This window comes from Trachurus japonicus, chromosome 1 (assembly GCF_045865225.1).
Source record: "Trachurus japonicus isolate A0001 chromosome 1, Traja_1.0".
NCBI classification, from domain to species: Eukaryota; Metazoa; Chordata; class Actinopteri; order Carangiformes; family Carangidae; genus Trachurus; species Trachurus japonicus.
The window spans coordinates 14019662-14041552 of NC_140907.1; the positions used below are offsets into that span (position 1 = coordinate 14019662).

Here is a 21891-nt window from a genome sequence, read left to right on the forward strand (position 1 = left end):
TATCAAGCAAAGGTCACAAAAGCATAGTGAGAAAACAAATAAACGATGGGACAGGCGCCACCCTCTGGCTGCCTGGCAGTCTAGTGTCCTCTCAACAAAAGGAGATGATTCACAATGAACAAAAAGGTTCTTTTACAGTGAAATCTACCAGCACTTACAAATCAACACAGACTCTGACTTTACAGCTCAGGCTGTATCACTGATTTAAAACACTGACAAAAGAAACTATCATACAGCAACATGAACACAATCTCTGCGCCAGACGACACAGCCGATTGCTCGGCGACACTGTGAGTCCAGCACGCTTCAGGATGTGTCACTTGTCCAGTTGGTGGGAACATGTCTGCTGTCACTCCCGACGCAGCATGTGTTAAAGACGTGTTAACAGCAGCAGATGTTGACATCGTGTCCTGACACACATATTTTGTATGCAGCGCAGAAAGACAACACCAGATGAGTCGTCGTCGCACACCATTTACATAGACATTTGCATTCACCCATGTGGCAGACGCTCACTGACACTTCAACCGGTCGTATGAAGATGTGAAACTGACACATTTTACTTCAACTGAAACCTTTTGAATGAACTGAGCTCAGCAGTCAGAGAGTGGAAACTGATACACCACTCAACTTCATCCTCTCGTTGTTGCTGACCCTGTGCAACACTACAAAGATGGCGACAGCTAGCGGGCAGGAGTGACTCATCCCATGCAGCTTGTTAGTGAACTAGCCCAGGGAGGAACATTCAGCAGCGGTGTCCAGGGAAGTAATGACGCGCTAATTCAATAGATAACGGCGCCAAGCGAACTTAATTCAATGAGACTGTGTGAGCAGTGTAGAGAAGCCTAGGGCTGGACAGAGAAGGACAAGACAGAACATGGGTTACATGGCATTTTGTGTGTCTCTGTGTGTGTGTGTGTGTGTGTGGGGCGTGGGGGGGCAATGCCTGGAGTTTTCCTACTGAGTGATAATGACCCTTCAGTACAGAGACAGAGGTCATGGAAAGGCGTGGTCGTGCAAGCGTGCATGACATGGACAAAAATAGGTGGAGAGATATTTACTTTTAACGAATGCACTACACTGATGCGCACGCACACACACGCACACACACAACCCCTCTCACTTTCCAGGGAAACATGAGGACATGTCTCTCGGCCGCTGAGCTCGGCCCTGTGTTGTTGTTGTTGTTGTTGTAGAGGGTGTGTATGTATTCTCAGGGCTCCACTACAGATATCTCAAAATCCACTTTACTGTGTTCTCCAGGGGCCGTTGTTGGATTTGACGCTGGGTGAAAATGCCATTACAACTGTTGCTTGATGTTTGTTCTGTCGTCACAGATGAAAGACAGCAGAGCTCTGCTTGTTCTCAAAGTCACTGCTAATAATGGAAGAGGAAGAAAGAAGGAGGAAGAAATGGTTCTGCGGGCACTTTGTACTGAAAGAAAAAGTGAAGACTGTTGTGATTCAGAGTGGATAGAGGTCTCTTTCATAGCAACAGATGACAGGCCAAGAGAAGGGACCAGCTTGTTTCTTAATACAAAATTGAGATCATTTTCATAAAAAAAAAAATCTGTTCTGAGTGTATTTTCTGGCAACACTTTTTAGAGGAAGATGGGTTGAACTCTTGAGACTTACAATTATTTTTGAAACCTTATGTCTCATGCTAATGAACTGTGCTTGTTTTGCAGTGGTGTGGCTTCAATGTCGATGGAGGTGGCACAAGCAAAACACCATTCTGCAGAACAACACAATCAATGTCATTACCCCATCCATTAATATGAAAGTTAATCACCTTTTTAAGCTTAGAATCTGGGCTTGTAGTAATAGATTATATGACATACACATATTTAATTTGAGTTACAAGACTTAGTTTTAACTTCAGCCCATTATTAATACAATGTAGGTCACAAACAAACAAAAGAGAGAGAATCTTTCTCCGCAATGCATCCAATAGGTATTGATGACAACCTCCTGGGGGTGCTAAAGGGAAAGTCACAAGACGACCACAGTCATAGGAATTCATAATGTGAATAAACTAGGAATGAACGATTGATAAAAAAAATATTAAAGTTGTAATATTGCCAAGTGCAATTTTCATATCAGTGAAGTTGTTGTTCGATAAAGAGGTAACATGCACCACAACATACCATAAATAAAGATAACAAGTTGGTTTGGCACAAGATTCAACGAAAACCAAATGATCACTATCAAATTTAGTTTTGTGAAAACACAAAAACAACCGTTCCAACTGAAACCACGACTCCCAATATCTGATAAAACAATCACAACATGGGTTTTGTTCATTTAGTCAAGATGTCAGGTTTCTCTCACAAACACACATGCAGCACAAACAGTGTGACAGAAGCATGAGTCTGCAAAGTCTCTAATGGTTTTACAGTAACTTGCGCATCATTTCCTGTACAAGTCTTCCACTGCCACATGGGCCACTTTGTATTATTCTACTGAAAAGACAAACCTGCAGGGAAATACCACTGTCTACTCCTGTCAGACTGAAAGACTGCATGCCAGAGAGACGGAGCGGGACTAAATAAGTGCCTTATGACCAGGAATAGTGGACTAGGAGGAAGAAGGAAATAAAAACCAAACATTTACCGTTTCCTTTAAGGGAAGGTTTATTTTTCATTGGCCTTTATGTGCTGGGAAACACTATAATTCTGTTAGATTCAACAACAGTAGGTGTCTATTGCTAATAACACAGCAATACTCGTATGCAAACAGCAAGTGGACTATCCACAATGTAGAGTAGAAACACACACACACACACGCGGGAGCAAAAGCCAGTTTGTCCAGTCACGCTCATGAAAAAGACAGAGAGAGAAAGAGAAGTGGTTATTGAGGGGCTGAGAGGGAGAGAGCCGTAGACGAAGCAAACAAAGAGAGAGCAGCAAGGGGACAGGAAGAGAGGGAGGAGAGAGACGGATGAGGCACAGCTGAGCGGGTCGCAGGGTTGAAGCAGACAGAGCAGACAAATAAGCACAGAAAGAAAGAAAGGAGATGGAAATGGGGCACAGAAGAGCAGTGAATCAGCAACCACACTGCAACTACAAAGTCTAACAACTACTACACCACTCAAGTGTTCATCAAAATAGATCACGGACAGGAGACAATGGCCAGTGAGTGGATCCTTTTCACATTTACATTTTTGCTCTACTGTCACACGACAAAGAAAAGTATAAAACTTCGCGTTTTAAAGCCGGGACCATCACATCTTCTACATTTCTAGTCAATAGTCAATCAAAACTAATCAATTCAGCTCCATGGTATCCATCAGCAGTGCAGTGTAATCATCAGGACAGGGTGACCTGACCCGGCCCAAACACGCCCACATATACACACTCAGTGGGATTGAGGGAAGAGACGGCCACTGTTTGACCTTTAACCCCTGTGGTCTCTGGTCACCACCTGTACGTCACCTCCCTCACTTACTGCATCCCATTCTCTCCCCTCTCTACCTCCTTTGCCCGTCCATCACTCTCCATCTCCTCCACTCAGTTCTTCTCATCACGGCTTTTCCCCTCCGTTCAGTTTGAAGCAGGACCCTAACCCTAACCCAACCTGCCTGCCTCTCGTTAGTTTTCAACCACAACCACCAACTTCAACCTTTAGCTTTGCGACCGACACCCTCATAAGGAAATTCACACAAAATAAGTCGTGTTTTTGGCAGAACTGAATTTAGGAATGTCCCTTTCTTCCATTACAGCATCGTGAATCTGTCATTTCTAACGGTATGTTATTCATAAACCTTGGCTCAACCTGACAGCCATTGTTTTCACCACCTATTCACCACCTCACTCCCTCAGTTCACATCTGTATGAACCTGTTACCTTGGCAGTAGTGGAGGAAATCTTTATTTTTTGAGCTTCGTCCAATTTTCAAATGTGACTGCCAAACCCATTTGTCTTCCACTTATGGACTCTTATAAAAAGTAAGTGGAACTAAAGAGCAACAAACACCAGCTTTGCTCCGTCATGTCCTGTTTTCTGATGCGTAACATCTCAATATAGCACAAAGACAAAGCGACAAACAATACAGACACAATACTAGTCAGGGTGTACAAATGGGACAAAACTGCTGCTCGTCTGAAGACTTGACTCTGAAAAGGCCAGAAACGAATGATTATTTTCATTTGTGATGAACTTTGCAATTACTTTTTTTTTATTGATTAACTGATTGATAATTGGCCCTATGAATGAAGGGAAGTGACAAAAACCCTGCATAAAAAGAGCCCCAAAACTTCTTCAATTGACGTTATTCAATCCACACCCTCACTTCAAAACCTCAAAATGTTGAAAACACTGAAGCAAATTCTCATATTTGAGAACCTGAACCATAAAAATTGGCCTCAATTTTACCAGGAAAATGACTAAAGCAGCAGGCATGTTGACCATCTGCCCATTGTTTTCTTTTCTATCAACCAACTTCATTTAAAGCTGGAAAACAGGGCTGTGGTGTAAATCTGCCACAGTTCAATATACATGATAGTTATGCATTTTCCTTCCTCCTCGCTGCCTCAAACTGAAGACTCATCTCTTTCCCATGGCATTCTTCTGTTATGCAATACCTGGGTGGAGAACTTCAATCTCACCTAGACAGTTGCAACACACACAAACAAAACTACAACAGAAACGCATGACGTCGACTGCAGTGAGCAACACCCGGTGCAAAACAATCCTGTGAAAATATTTATCTGATATTCTCAGTGTCAGTATCGGTGGCGTGGTAAAAACACAGAGCTGGGTGTCTGCTGCCTGTGTGAGGTGTACAGTGCCGGTGTGTTTGCCTTGTTAGTTGGATCCATTCAATACGACTGTGATCAATCAGTCCTGCCAGGAAACTGTACGATATGTTTGTACTAAAGCACCCAAAGGGTTTCATATTAGCACCATCACCAGTCTAGGCTGTTGAACATCTTCAGCCAAGCGCACACACACACACACACACACTACAAAACAAGACCAGTTTTATTAAGCCACAGATGACTCCTATAAAGACGTTTTAGCACACACATCTGGGTCTTTTGCGACCTCCCAGGATCCTGATCTCATCTGGTCCTCACACACATCCAATCATTCTCAAAAATGATTTCCGTGAAACTACAAGGAGCAGGAGGCACATTTCCAGATGGGTCTTCCTTGCTAATATAGGTTGTTGAAAAATTAATGTGAACTGAAATGCATTAACAAACACCATGCCAGACCATTCACTCTGCCCATTCGTTAGATACGTCTCCGACTGGCGGAGGATCGTACCTGTCTACATTCAGGGATCTTTGCTGCTGCGTTAAACTAATATCTGCTCCATGACAAAGTCCACAACAGCACAACAGACACACAACTACTTATCAATCCTTATTTTGACAATCAATTCATGTCCTTTTCTGAATAAATGGTAATTTCTATCAACAACTGATTATATTTCACTGAGTTGAGTGGGACACTGTCACTAGCATTCATCATTGTTTGACCACATTTTCTGACATTAACAAAAAAACAATCACATTTAAAGACAGGCAGACTAATTGATAATAAAAGGTATATAATTACCATAACCATTAGTTACAGCCCCAGCAGATCTTAGCAGTAAGAAAAACAAAAAGGTATGAACAAAATGGCTGAAACCCAGGGAGCCTGGAAAGGACAAATTCATCAAAAAAAGGCCGCAGCAGGAGACAGCGGTGGATGTTAAATGACAAACATCCTCGGGTGGGAATGTAAACGCAGTCTGTCCAGGGTGAAGTGGCTCTGTATCCATAATCACCAAACCTCAGAGAAACATAGAGAGAGAGAGAAACAGCTACTCTACCACTTCACCCTCCTGGGAATAAACCCACAGAGCTGATATTCACACCGGCTGCACTACTCTTCCTCATCAGGTCACCTGTCAATCACCATCTGTCCCACAAGCGCTAAGTGAGCGGACCAGGCACATATCAATCACTGTGCAATCCCTGACCCGCTGAGTCAGCGAAGAGGCTTTACAGCTGTCAGTCATCCTCAGGCTGGCACCCACAAAAGGCCTGCACACTGTGTGAGGAGTTATCCAAAAAAAAAAAAAAACTGAGGTGGAGACAACGTGGATGTAACCATCAGTGATAGTCTAAAAATCAATCCAGGTGGGAATGTAAACACACACCGGTCTCAAGTGGAATATTTGGCTCGTACAACGTGGCCGCATTTGAAGATCTATTTATTCAGGGAGGATTTACTGAGTGTGTGACGTACATATCTGCTGAGGCACACAAACACAGAAATAGGAGGAAAAGCAAGCAGCCATTAGTTCCAGATAAACCGTCCACACTGATAATGTGTTGGAGAAGTCGAGCAGGCTGAGTCATTCTGATCTTCCCTGCTAGTGGAAACAAGACTGGTGCAACCTGTATTTAGTTTAAAAGGCAGAGAGAAGAGCGAGTAGACATACAGATGTGAAATAGTTTAAGACAAACTATTTAAGATACGATATGTGGGTCTTCCTTGTATGTATGTGTATCCTTGTAATTATATGACAAAACCAGATGTGATCAGATTATTATTCTAATTATTTTAATCAGAATTCAGAAGTTGCAATACTTATCAGGAAAAACTCGCTTACTGTGGTTTGGTAATAGAATATTAATATTTATCAGAAAAATACAACATCACTCCAGTAGTTTTAGTTTCAGTTGCAGTGAGGGATGTTTTTTACTCCAGCAGGCCTTTGCATCATGTTCGCACAGGAACCACACACATTTTGCCTGTGTGTCCTGATCTCACTAAAGCCATTGGGCCGTTTTTATTCTGCATTACCTCTGACACAGGGTGACATTAAGGACAATGTACCAAATAGTACAAATGTTTCTGGTGTTAAAATTAAATAAAATTTTTTAAAAGTATCATAACAGAAGTGTACTTGTATCTAAAAAATAAGGAACCAAAAGCACCAAGTCTGTCCAGCAACGCTTCAGCTGCGGTTCAACGATAGAAGTTAATAGCATGATGATAAAATGTCATGATAACTGTTAATCAAGATGAGAAAGAAAGACACATCACAAGTTAGCGATGAATTAACTAGCACAGGATGATCAACTCTTTGATGCTGTACTCGTTACTGTGAGAAGTCTCCATGTACTGTGTGTATGTGTGTGTATATGGGATGTCTGGGTAATTGCTCTGACAGGTCTGGGGTATCAGCCGGGATGAGCGTCACGGGAAGACGGCCCCGCAGAGCTTCACAAATGACACTGATACCACTGTATTTCATGTGTCTATGTGTGTGACTGTGTGTGTGTGTGTGTGTATGCGTGTGTGTTAACTGTAAAAGTTAAGAGATGGAAATGGGTCTGCAACTCTGCATGGCTGACCTGCTGTGAAGCACTGATCTGATGTCCGTTCGGGTTTGTAATTCCTTATGAAAAGCATGAAAAATAGATGGAGACTTGATCTGTTCCTGGATCTGTTCACTGCAGGGATTTGAGTGCAAAGGTTAGGTACAGACTTCCACCTGAAGTCAAAACAATGCACGTTTCATGCTGTGTCTATGTGCACAGGAAAAGAAGTGTGTGTGCGTGCATGCGGCATGTGTGTGTGTGTGTGTGTGTGTGTGTGTGTGTGAGTCATATAAAGAAAACATCTGGAGGCATTCCTGAGACGCCTGAGTGGTGACAACAGCCAACCTGGCAGGAAAAAAGGGGGAGGGAAGAGGGAGGGATGAAGGGAAAGGTAAACGAAGGGCAGGGAGAGAAGTGGAGAGGCGGTAAAGTGAAAAAGTCACCAGGATGTGTGGTTTCACTGCACTCCCTGCAGCAAATCTCCACCTAATCAATCTCCATTCATTTGCATTATATTAAATTGCACATGGATGAGACCCATTTGGAGCGCAGTGCCGTGAGGTTAAGTGCTCTGCTTTAGTTAACCGTCTCCATCAACATCTCCAATTCGCTCTACACTTCATGGACAGTGGGCACAGACCAATCAAAGTTCAGTGGGTGGGAGTTAGAGTGGGGACTGTTGCCTTCACTTGCTCCCAACATTCATGAATAATTTAGCTTCTTGTAAGTTACAGGAAAAGCAACTGTGTGACGGACATATTTCTTTAATCAGTGCGAAAACAACTACCGAAGCATAGGAATCAACTGGAAATGAGATTAGTGGGAGGATACATGGCTCCAGATGATTGGTGACGGCAAAGCAAAACTTATTTCTAGTAGTTCATGGTTTTGTCAAAGAATATCAGAAAACATTTGTAAATATTGGTTTATTGCAAATTCAGATCTTTGTTTGATCTGTTCAAACTGTTCATATCCTCAACAATATTAAAAAAGGGAAGAGCAGCAAATTTGAAAGGCTTGGGCTCTACCAATGGTTGATATTTTTGCTTGAAAAAAACCAAAATTACTGATTGTTGAAATACTGTAGCTGATTACTAAATCGCTCCAATTAAAATGCTGTACATAAAGTTATTTTTTCTTGATTCGACCATTTTGACAAGCTTCGCATGCAAAAGTTTAAAAGGTGAATGAATAATTAAACTATTGTATTATTCCAGTTTCAACACTGAATATTGTAGTTATCTACGTAGATATGTCCCATGATTTAGATTGAGATGATTACACTCCAAAATGATATTATTAGTCAACAGCTTAAACCTTAGTTTATCTACTCTCTGAACCCACTCTCTGTGTTGTTTCCTCTGGCAATACAATGGCTGCAGTTTTGTTGGGAGCAAAATCTTTCCCCATTCTGTTTGTAGCCCCTTCAGGTCCCTTGCTGACACTCCCCTCTTTCATCTCTTTCTTTGCAAGCAGACGGAGGAATGAGACTGCAGGGAAGAGGAGAAATCGAGACCGATACCACCCGTCCTCACGAGACAGACAAAGGCCAAGAAAGCCTCTGAGCAGCGGAGACAGTGAGAACGAACTGACTGGAGGAGGCGGACGGTCGGAGAAAGAGACAAGAGGGATGGGAGGAGGGAGGGAGGGAGAGAAAGACAGGGGTGTGTGGGAAAGAGAGGTGGTCAGCCAAAAAAAAAAGTGATAAAGAAGCAGGTGGAGGAGGAAGGGAGGGCGGTTGACCCACAGAGCTGGAGGCGACTGATGGATAAAAGAGCATGTGAGAGCATGCTGAGAGTCCAGAGCCACTGCCAAACACACAGACGTGAAAGACATGAGGAGAAGGAGGAGCGTGAGAGAGAGACAGGGGGGAGACAGAGAGAGAGAGAGGGAGAGAGGGAGAGCTCGTGTTCATGGGTGGAGAAGAGTTCACTGAGAGCACATTTGGCTGTAAACTAGTCTGACACACACAATACAGGGCTGCACATTAAGTCAACTCCTCACGCAGTGAAATCGCTTTCAGATTGAGACGGTGCTGGAGCCTTTTTTAGTCTTGTACACAAACATCTTTGTGAGCATTTCTGAAGTCTTGAATCACCTTCCCAATATGTACTGTAGCTTGCGATTCATTATCACAATCACAATATTGTCTTTTGTGCCTCCAGACATCTCACAGTGCTGAGGCGATGCAAGTCACACTATGTACAGTATGTGTTGGAAAGCAGAAGTTAGTGCGATAGGCCCAGTGGGCAGGGGGGGGGGGGGAGTGAGACCAGAGGGAGGGATGAAGGCCTGAGACAAGAAAAGAGGAGGAAAAGAACGAGGTCAGTGGTTAGCGTCAAAGTGAGATCACTTATTTTTCTTAAAGATCAATCTGTACCTCCTCTGTGTTTCTTTTGTCTTGTGTACTTATTCAGTAACATGTTTCCGAGACAACGCTGAACTGACACCAACTTCATTTCCAGCCTTTTTGAGGACCCCAGTAAGGTTCATTTATCATTTTATCAATAAAACATCAACAAGTGGGGCGGCGTTTAGCTCACTTGGTAGAGCTGCCGCCCCATGTTGAGGCTACAGTCCTAACGGTTTGAATCCCGCGTCGGGCAGCCCTTTCCTGCATGTCATTCCCCCTCTCTGCCTCCCCATTTCCTGTCTCTCTCTTGACTGTGCTATCGATTAAAGGCAATAAAAAGCCCCAAAAATATACTTGAAAAAAACAAAAACAAAAAACATCAACAATTAAAAACTCAGATACTGTATTCAGTTTGCTGTGAGGCAAAGAAAAGTATAAAATCCTCATGTCCGAGAAGCCAGAGCCATCAAATAACACATTGATCGATGTCCCAGACAATTCTTCAATTATCAAAATGGGTCAGGTATCCAGTGGATATGACAGAATCTGGGCAATAATGCGCCCAATCAGTCTGGTGGAGCTCCAAGTCTTCACAAAAGTTGAAGTTGTAATTGAATAATGATTTAAACTATTGACGTTATGTAGAAGGGTAGAAAATGTTTCAACAATCACATTCAACATGGGTTTAAACCTCTTTAAAAAAATGTGTACTAATGCTGTAATTTGTATAAATGTAATAATAATGTAATATACTGTATATATAGTATATATTAATATATCTGGTGATTTGCAGCCCCTCACAGAAAACCTGAAAAAACAAATTTCAGTGTTAATTTAAAATGTAGTGTGCAGAGTGGAGTACGGTACAGCAGCAGAGGCATGCAATTTTTTAAAGGGATTATACAGTATATGACTAAAAGTAATAATGAATGCACATAACAAATGCAACTCACATGTCCAGATAAAATTCTGGTGTGCATGTTAAATCGCTCTACATTTCGCCGGCTGTGGTTCGAATGTGTTTAAATGGCAGAATAGAAGAACAGGACACAGTGTGAGTGAATGTGTAAGAAGCTGGAGTGCTGCTGGTGAAGCAGTGGGTTTAGCTGTGGAGATTAACGTGCTAAGCTGTCTGATGGCCAGACACACTTCCTAACAAACACAGAGTTAGCTCGAGGCATGATCGTGTGAAAAGCTGTCCTGATACACATCGTCTGATATACATCTTCAGAGGATATGTGTTTGCCTTTTATCTGTATCTCATTGCAGTATCTTGTGTGTGTGTGTGTGTGTGTGTGTGTGTGTGTGTGTGTGTGTGTGTGTGTGTGTATGTCACATGCTGCCCGAGAAATCTGTCTGCACATTTCATCAATACGCCACAGATTAGACGTTGAAATTTACAAAATCAGTGGTCTCAAAAGTTGCTTATTAAAATCCACATACTCATACTCGCAGCTCTGTGAGCAAAACAGAGCTAATGTTAACATACTGATGTTTAACAACAGCCGTCAGGGTTCATCCCCTACAAACCATGAATGTCTGAATAAAACATCACGCTACTCCACCCATCAGTTGTCTGGACCAACACAGAGGACTGATTGGCTGATTGTTCAATACAGCCTGTTGACAGCGTGGTTGTCAAGGGAAGTGCCGTCGCCAAGTTCCCATGTCCTCCATCAACAATTTAAATGGTCAATGTCACAAAATGATAATTAACTTTAATTTGTTCAAGTAGAAATAGCAACATTTCCACGTATTTCTGGTCAAGATCATTGTAATTTAGACAACACAAAAACAGGTAAAGAGAAAAAAAGTGGCATGAAATGCCACAAAGGCCCCAATGAACGTGAACCAAGGAGGTTGCAATGACGTGGTCATCATCTTCCATCGACCTTCACAGGTCTGTCCTATTGACTCTATCAACAGAAAACACGCAACAAATTACACATGGACACATCCATTGAAAACTGAGGTCATCTTAGACTGTAACATCTGCAACTCAAGCGATTAGCATAACTAGCACAGCCCAACTTCATATTATTCAACACATGAAATTAAACCCGAAAACAAATTTTGTGGCTATAATTTGGTAGAGTTGAACCCAGGGCATTCCCAAAATGTTATTTTGTTCAACACAGAAGGAGATTACAAATATTAAGGTGGATTTTTAGGTATTTAAGTATATTAAACATATGTTCATTGGTTCAACCAAGCCATGACAAACAGCTGACTGCAAGCAAGTCAAGCCTGCAAGATATATTGTGTGTGTTTGCCACGATGTGTGCAAAAGAGCATAACTAAACATGTGTGTATGTGGGTAGAGAGCTGGCGACAAGTACATCAGCACCCAGGGGAGACTGAGGCTGCGTGGCGGTACATGGTGGTTATAACAGAGAAAGACGGAGCATGGAAGTGCATTTTAATGTGCTACAAGGACACCCTTGGGGATTCACTGCCTTTGTGTGTGTGTGTGTGTGTGTGTGTGTGTGTGTGTGTGTGTGTGTGTGTGTGTGTGTGTGTGTGTGTGTGTGTGTGTGTGTGTCAGCATGAATGGTTAAGACAGTTGGGCTCAGGTGTGGCAGCAGCAGAGACCAGTGTAGCAGGTCTGTAGCTGTGTGTGTACATGTGTGTGTACACACAACCTGCAGTAACAAGTCCACCTGACTAATCTTGAGTACTATAGGTGGTTACAGTCGTTGAAACATTTGTCACTTGAGATTAGGATTTATGCAATAAAGGTAGTTGTCTTGCACTCCTTCACTGAATCATGTGTTGGTCGGTTAAATGTGTGTTTTAAATCAAGAAGATGTTCATATCTTTAAAATAATATGCTAAAAATGGAGCATTCGTGATAATAAGGTTTCAAAAGACGCTTCATATATGTTTTGCATCCTGCTTAGCAAGCAGCATCTGTTGTCTAGATTGTGTAAGAGCAGTTTCGGGTAAACAAGCAGCTGGTTTCATATTAAGATAAACCTGTTACATCATTCTAGAGCAGATTAATCTGACAAATTTCCCATGTTTAATATTGTTGAAAGCACTCAGCTTTGCACAGGCTTACACAAAGCTACAGACAATAACTTTTAAAGGTTTGGCTTATAGATAAAGTCACTTTTGGGAGCCAAGTGTACAACGACAAGATGTGGATGACAGCAACAGATTCCTTGAAATAGATACATTCTCAGGAAAATAGGTGCCTTATTTTATCTGATCCCTAACCCTGATAAATTAGAGAGAAGCTGCTAATGAACTGAAGCTAGAAGAGGTTTGGGTTTATGTTGAGATGGGTCAGGTTATATAAAGTATTTGGGGATAATGAAAAGGTCTGGGCATGATTGAGTAACCACAGCTTAATGTAAGCAACAGTTCAAGTGGGGAGGCAAAAGGCATTTCAATCCACTCACTAATCACATACCTCGATGTTATTTCACAGCCTACGCTCAGTTTATTGTCCTCTAAGAGTCCACTCTCATTCAAACTTGCAGAAAACCAAAAGAAAAGTGATGGTAAGTAGTGTTTGGAGGAGGACACTCCATCTCTGTCTTATACAGATTAATGATCCAAGACTTCATAAATATGACAACGATCTTTGTGGAAGCAGCCGGGTGTGTGCACGTGTATGTGTGTATAAATCATTATGTAGAAAACGAATGACCTAATCGTGTTGCCACCTGTTTCTATGACGGCTCAGCCTCCAGGTAATACAGCAGGAAACACCTGTCCCCTCCCACCCCCTCAGCTATCTGTTTGCTCAACACTCACTCTGCGTTCAGGCTTCCTGACACCTGAATGAGCCGAATGAAAGCCAGATGTCATATCGAATAACTATTCAATAACTGAAGTGACCCGAGTTATGGAGGATAACTTCACATTTCAAATGTGAGCTTCAGGTGAGCAGGTAAATTCAGTAGATAAAAGCAGTGGAAAAGTAAAATTATTTAAACCATTGATCAATTATCAATAAAGGTTTCTTTTTCAAAAACTTGTCAATTAATCAATTAATCATTTTGCCATTCATGCCCATAACTTTTTGTGAAAAACTGCTCCCCCAGGTTATTAATGTGGCAAGACTCCTAAACTTTATTTATCTTTGTCAAAACCTTTCAAACTCTTTTTTTCCCCATCCAAAAAGCTCTTAAATGTATCTTTATAAGTTTGAACTGATTTAATTCAAACTGTTTAGTTATCTTCAGCTCCATCCAGTTTTTTATCCACCCATCATGAGTTTTCAGCTCGAGCTGGTGAACTTCCCAGTAGGCCAAATGTTATCAGTGTAACTTGATCTCCAACGCTTTCTAATGAGAGGGATTGTTTGTGGGGAGACTTTAATAACTCCCATAGCCTATTTATATCTGATAAGTCCTGCCCTCTCTGTATGACACATACACATACACCCGCCAACTTAAACAAAGACCCACTGCTGCCACAGAAGGCCGTATCAAAATTATACAAGCAAATATTTGCATAGTGACCTATTATAGTATGGTACCATAATGATATGGTCTCAAACATGTATTAAATGTGTTTGAATGCAGAAATGTGCCCAGCAATCGTCAGAAATATAAATTCACAGACTTGGTTTGGCCGACAGTAATAACTCAGCATTTGAAATTATCTGGCGAGTTTACCATGTTTAGCCTGCGAGTGTTTAGTCTGTTTGGCTGTTGGCTGGTTAACGACACTTAAAAGCAAAAGTCTTTTCCTTCTAATTATCCCCAGTGGAGGACAGCCCTTGAGGTCTGACCATACCCAAATGGGAAACAAGAGGGAGGGGTGAAGAAGGCGGGAGGAGACAGTGGAGGAGGAGGAGGAAGACAGCAGCTGGTGCGTAGCCTAGACAGCAGGGAGGGAGAGATATCGAGAGAGAGAGAGTAAAATGGGGGGGTGGGGTGGCAAGATAATAGAAGGGCAACATGGTGGATCGCGTTACACTGCTGGCTGTGTCTGGTCCACAACCATTCATCAGGGGGAGTTTGGTCAGGCCACACCACAGAGGCCAGCGAATGTTTCCTTAGAAATCTGGAGAGGCCTCTGACACAACAGTGGGAGTAGGAGTCTCTACAGCGGAGTCGACTACACTGCAATATGACTCATGAAACTCTCCTGAGCTGAGGCGCTCCAGCGGCTGCAGCACCACAATGTCTGTCAATGTGTGAATGCAAATTTCCCTCCAACACATGACAATGAGATCCCTGGGTCTCAGTCGGCCATAGAGCTGCCAATCATCCAGCAACAGTCACGTACGAGCACCGCTGAGCCGGTCTTAAATCAGTCGTCTCAGGTGGCAGCAATGACAGCACTGTAACCACTTCCCTGCCGGGGCTGCCAACAGGCGGCCATGTTTCATGTCAGAAACATCCTCTGTCGGCCTCTTCCTCAGTTTACACTCCTCTGTTCCAACGACAACACCACTGCCCGGGTGATTTGCATTACTCGGCCGGAAATAGCAACGCTGTGGAAAAAATAAACCCTACTCAGTCTATTTTGTTCAATTAGTAAAGCCAAGACATTTCCACATACTGGATTTGCACAAAATAATTTATGCTAAAATAATGACATCGCATGATTGCAAGGCTCTGTATGACAAAAAGATGTTGTCACCTACCCACAGGGGTCTGTGCATGTGAACTCTATGTGCCCACAAACATTTAAAATGTTGATGTTTCTAACACAATAGTTTGTATTTTGATTTTTACCTAATACCTGCCCATTAAATGTTTATTTTAAAACTAATGCTGTGGAATGAAATTCTGGGTAATGTGGTTAGTGGTTAGTCATTAAACACTTGTGAATAATAAAAAAAGCTGATATTAGGAAGTATGTATGACTTTAGTTACTGGATGTGTTCACTTTATCATATGCTGATATACATCTTGTTATCGGTCATAAGCAAGTTTCATCTATTCTCACAATGAGCACAGCATCCGTCCTCCACCACATCCAAATTCTATTTTGACAAACATTATTGCTACTTGGTTCTGCGATTTTGTTTACAATAGGCGACATTATTTGGTCATTTTTGTCATTTTGATTTAAAAGAGGGTCTAGGCCATATCCTGTCCCCAGCCATTATAGGCCACAGAATTTCTAAAACTGGCGGAAAATTCTTTAGAGCACATAATTTGGCACGAAGAAACTCTCATCATCTCTGTCATCTTTTTATACAGGGTCGCTCAAGGCTACAGAGCATCATTACAACACTATAATCTTTGCACACACTTTTTTTTGGTGGTTTAAATCATAAAAAATGATGCAAAATGCACCCACCCCATCAAGGGCTTTGCCCCACAAAATAAAAAACTACTCTAAAGATCATCAGTTGACAGACTGAACTTGAAATTGTGGTGTATAAAATGTTAAGTAATATATCTTGACACTGCATATGCCAAATAAACCAGGCTAATGTCAAATATGGGGGGCAAGCTTAATCTGAGGAGAGTACCCTAACTGCCTAATGAGGCTTACATATTTCAGCACTTGTGTTTTCTGGTTGCACCGTGAGCTCTAGGGAACCATGCCTAGTTGATCCCATTAGGTTGGCCGATATTGCTTTGTCCATGAACTGTTTACCAGCAGGCCCCCTGGTGTGGGGGAAATCGCCATGCTTGAATTACCATAATGTGTGGAAAGGGAGTGGCTATCAAAGCAGTTACGCTGAAATGCAGCATTAGATACACAAGATACTGAGTCCTTATCACGACATGCCGTTTCAAAACTTGCCACCACAGCTTTAACATTGCATCAGTTTCTATGTCCACAAATATCTTGTCCTATTAAGGGACAGTGCATTTCCCCAAAGTGAAAACCTGTCATGGAGATTACAGCATAATGCTCTCTTCTCATCTAGTTCTACCAAGATGTATTTGACCTTTGGATGCAAAAACTGAAGGCATGTTGGGTTTGACATGCAGCGTTTTTTGAGGGTATAACTTGTTCCACTTGGCCCTTTCTGTGTTTCTCCAACACACACTGTGAGCTGTCAGTTCACACAGCAGTTCCAGAGATAGTTAACCTAACTGAGCGGCTGTTTAAACAGCATGGCAGCACTGAACGCTGGTGCTGGGATCGATGTATGTGGCCCAGGGGCCCTGGTGAGCACAGCCATAATGAGAGGGGGTCAAGGGTCAGGGTACGTCAGAGTGCAAGGACTGCTGGTGTTGACAAGCGCCAGTTCTGGCCCCGGGTCTGTGCAAGAGGAAAAGTGAGGAACAACCACTGTACCAAAAAGGGAGTGGTACCAAACTTGTGCTGATGCAGTCACTTCAGCATCTGTAATCCATTCTGCCTCACAGGCTGAACGAGCAGTAAAAAGGTCTGGTAGTGGTACGTTCATATTTTGGCTGAGTGACCCGCCCTGACCTACTTGCCCCTGTACATCTTCTTTCTCCAGCTCTCCCAGGAAGCTGGTGGGGTTCACTGGGTGATAGGTGATATCATGGCAGTGTGTGAGCTCAGTGTTTCTGGCCTGTGTGTGTGTGATGGGAGAGGGAGGGGTCCATCTGAAGCTGGAATGCAGGGGTACATTGCTATGAGGTCATGAGAATTATGGGATGTTTGTGCAGAGCGAAGGAGAGATGTGAATGAGATTAAGGGAAAAAAAGGAAAATCCACAGAGAGAAATGTCCTCCAATAAAGCTGCCAGGGTTCGGACCTACTATGGTTTAAATACACACGAGACTCCAGTTTATACATAAAAACTAAAAGCTCGCACGTCCTCACTCATCTACTTCCAAACACCACTGACCCCGCTACGTACAGGACTCTACTACTCAGCCTGTGGGTGGGCAGCAGGGTTGGTTGGTTGGTGAGGGTGTGGTCACTAGTGTACTCCAGCCAGGATGAGGAAAATGAACTCACAGTGAACTGAATGCAATCTGGGCTGCTAGCGTCAGACAATACAAGCTATTGTAACCGTTGCGGCTGTGTAGCCTCATCATCAGCATAATGCCCTTTAGACCTCCCCTTCCCTCTACCCTTTACCCTCTACCCCTATAGCAAAGCCTTAGCCACATCTGAGCTGATCCTATCACGATCCAACTACAAAAGTCACTTTCAAATGGCCGAGTCACAGGGCCGCACAACTGCATTTCGCTCTTTAGAAAATGGAAATGCCGTGGAAAATGTGAGAACCACGGTATTAATATGTACTATGAATATATGCATCCAATGGGAAAGTGAAAACCCTGAATTGACATAATGTTGTCCAACACTTGGAGGTAACATGGACTTTTCCTACCGTAAAGCCTCAGCAGTTATTGGTCATGATTAAATGAGAATTCAAAAACTGCCCCTGCCTCATGTTTTATTCTAATCTTAACCTTGCTGTTAAGCAATGGGGCAGTTTTAATGACTCGTATTTTCTCCATGCACAGTGTTGGGTAACCACGTCCTTGAGGGTCAGACAAAAAACAGCGTACAGTCAGTAGGGCTAATATGAGGTTATGATCATGTGTTCCAACCCTAAATATAGAGTTATTCATGTGAGATATTATATCACATGATTGGGAGCAAGGAGACTCCTTAAGGCTACATTGTTTTTTACGAAACTTAGAGGCCTGACAGAAAACCGAATGAGGGTATTAGCTCAGTGTAGCTAAGTCTCCAGTTGTTCGGCTGTTCCTTGATGCATTATTGTGGATTCTGTCTGCCTACATGGCCACAGGGCAGCGCTGAGAAAAGACTACTTGTGTGCATAGCTGTCTCCTTACGTCATGGTAAGGCTTATGGGAAGTACTCCTATGCATTCCCTGGAGTGTCTGACTCTGGATGTTTGTGTCAGTGTGTTTCATCCGAGTTTGTGAACATGAACATGAATTTTTGCTCTCCTACATTTTGTTAAACCACTGGAGTGTGTCCTGGTTGTCCGGGTAATTTCTGTTGAACATACACGGTGCAAAACAACAGTCAGGCAAAAAAACACCACACATTCTTCCACATACTGTACAGTAAAGTGACACATCCCCCCCTCCATTCCAGTCCTGTCTCCCCTCTAACCTTTATGAGGAAGTGTGACGCAGTTGGGTTCAGACTTCTATTGGGGCTATTTAATATTGTCTTCCTGTGGGGACAAACAAATGACAGGCCATGGGAGGGGTGTACAGTTCCACCGCCTGCCATGCTTTTACGATAATGGAAACTTCAAGGGGAAATCCAAAATGTTTTACTTGGGGACCGCAACTACATACATGAAAAAAGCGACTCCCAAGGGTGGCGCCTGAAGGCTGAATACTACAAGTATGTACATGTGCAAAAAAAAAAAATTGTTGTGTGGAATTGAAAAGAAGTCAATTTACAGCACCTCCGTAGCCTGCTCCTCAGCTCTTGTTGAGATCTATAGGCTACACTACATAGCTAGATGTCTAGTTGAATTGTGGATGTGCATTACAGGTTTTCATCCATCCGCAGACTACACCTCTTATCCTATGATGGTAACAGCAGGGCTGGAGCCAATCCCAGCTGACATTGAGCAAGAGGAGAGTACACTGTAGATAGGGGTTTTCCCAAAACTGTCCATCATTGCCAAAAACAATTTTTCAGTAGAGTAATGATAACCTCAGAAAACTCATTGGTATGCACAAACCACAAAATCAACAAGATAAAAGCAGTCTCATTTCTGCATAAAGAGTCAGCTGAAGTTAAGTCAATCTTATGTTAGTCTGGAAGTGAGAACATACTTGATGGAAACATATAGAAATAAATCTTACACAATCCATTTGTGTGAATTGTTTGTTAAGGACACAGGACTATGTTGTTTTGCATGACATGTCCCGGCCAGATGAGTCTGAGTCTCAAGCCAAATCTAGACACTTTAAAACATCCCCGTTCTGAAACTAAGTATGTGGCAATATCATCCCAACTCAGAATAACTCAGTGATAAAACTGGAAGTGTGATGACTGATCTCTTACTCTTGTTTATGGACTAAACGAAAGGTCCTGAGGACAAGGAGGGGTATAATGGTTTCAAGTGTTCTCAACCCAGCAGCTACCGAGAGGACCGTCTCTATTTCTAACGGGGACAACAAAGATCAACAAGGTCTTCATCGTTCTCCATCTCTTCTCGGTTCTTTAATTTACACTTTCTTTTATTGACATGTCTCATCTTAGAGATACAGAACCCCATTTGTAAAATAACATCTTTGTAAAAAGTCATCGCTGGTGGGTCTCTCCCCCCTAAACCCCCTGGCTTCATGGTGTATTGGTGTACATGATGTACAGTGTCAGACTCCAGCCTCACTAGGTGGTTGGTTCAATCATACAACTTTCAGTCATTGACAAATCTACCAAACTGGCAGAGCAGGCAAACTAATGAGGCACGGCCAAATTTAGCTGTATCTGATCAGCATAGATTTTCCAACCCTTGTTGTTTCTGGCACACAGTTAGTGTAAAGGCACTTTTACTTTTGTAATACTTTCTGCCCAGGGGACATCTAGGCACCAGACTAGAATTAGACTTGGTTAAAATGAATCCAGCTTGGGGCATTTAAAAGCAGTCAGATAACATGCTGCACAATTAAACACAGACTGTAGCTCATTTTATTACTGACACGTGCAGAGGTTCACGACTTCCTGACACAACTTAAAGGGGGGAAGGGAAAAAAATCTGATAAAAGGCGCAGTCAGCAGAATGAGTCGAAGAAGAATGCTGCAGAGCAACAAGCAATTATTTTTGACATCGACTCATCTGATAATCGTTTCTTTATTAAGTGTGGCCTACTACAGTTTCAGAAAATACTGATGGTAGAGAGCTCTAATGCTAAAGCTGATGATGACACTACATCGCTTGTTTTGTCTGATTTAAGAAACTCCTATAAAGATTTCATTATCAACATACCAATTCATTTTAATTTAATCTTCAAAACAGATGTTGATTTATTATCTGTTTCTTTCACCTTGAAATTACTGAACATCCAACAGAACTAAGGCTGCTAGCAGACCTAAGGACAAATACTTAATCTATATACGCCGACTCAATGTCACCAACATAATTGGTAATGTATAATTTTTTTTGTCCTGACCAACTTAAGATGAAGAAGGAGCACACACTGCACTAACGCAGTAGACAGCAGAGTAAACTACAGGTAAACTTCTAAAACTTCTCTAAATCCTGTGTGAGTCTGTATCTAATATGGTTGATGACGGGCAAAGAAATACTGGTGAGTGTTTAGCAAGCATTTCATACCGTCAGTGACTCCTCCACACACACACACACCCAATTAGAGAGCCGCAGGTTCCTCTTACAGGGTGTGTGTCTTCACCTGCATGACAGTACCAGCACCCACACCTGCATGTCAACTGATACACAAACCTGACTCAGACTTAAATGTCACATACTCCAACAGAGCAATGGCTCAATGAGTTTAAAAGGTACAGAGTTCATTAAGCTCATCCTTTGTCTGGCTTCTTGTCAGAAGAGTAAAAAATAAATGTAATGTAGATGTCTCATTTGATGGTGTCACTGAGTGCTTAGTGACTCTTGAGAGCAAAGCTAAATCAATTACTTACTGCCTAAATACTACACCAGGAAACCATGAGTCTGCAAACTGGGATGTCTTCCTGCTTTCATATAAAAGTCAATTGCCAAATGGGAGCTGGGAATGATGCGAGTATTAAGTGCATATAGGCTAGGTTTCATAACAAAGATCACGAGTGTGTCTTGCAGCTATCTCTGCAACTCCACACGCAAGACACACAAAGTTACAGTACACAGAGCTAGAGTAAGTCCAAGGGGCCCACATCATGGCGAATGTAGCCTAATTCACTACAACAAGGTGACTGAGCCCAGCTGGAGCTCTGAGCATCTCTCCAAAACCAGAAGGTGTCCCATCATACATTATTAACAAGACGCAAACTATCCGCTTCCAATTCAACTGAGTGTTTGGTGGTTCTTCACAGTGAGATCCCAGGGCCACAAACATCTTTAAGAGGCCTCATGGGAGTCTCCCCAACCTTTACAATGCTATAACAAAGTACAGAAATGTCATTTTGTATTTTGCTAATAACTTGCAGTCTATTCCAGTGAAATAACTAAAGATAAATGTGATCTAATAAGCAAAATTGTGCTTATTTTCCCTGATGATTCTCTTGTGTCAGTTTTCTTTTTTGCATGTAGCTTAAATCATCTAAAAATAATATTTAAAAAATATTTTTTCAAATCTAAGGAGGAAAAGTCATTCTTGGACTTAATTACTGCACAGCTCAAGTCTTGTGATGGAAAG

General features: G+C 42.3%; 1 protein-coding gene across 4 annotated transcripts in view; it reads right to left on the reverse strand.

The window, feature by feature from the left end:
• pkn1a (protein kinase N1a) overlaps positions 1-21891 on the reverse strand; it is a 48464-nt gene that overhangs the window by 25338 nt on the left and 1235 nt on the right. Inside the window, exon 1 of one of the 4 annotated variants that reach the window (XM_085774052.1) lies at positions 5851-5904. The exons of 2 other annotated variants lie outside the window; for them this stretch is intronic. In XM_085774052.1, the coding sequence (XP_085630178.1) occupies positions 5851-5889 (39 nt within the window). In that variant the 5' untranslated portion in view covers positions 5890-5904. Of the gene's footprint in view, positions 1-5563; positions 5588-5850; positions 5905-21891 lie in introns of those variants that run through there. One more of the 4 variants, XM_085774070.1, reaches the window with a different exon arrangement.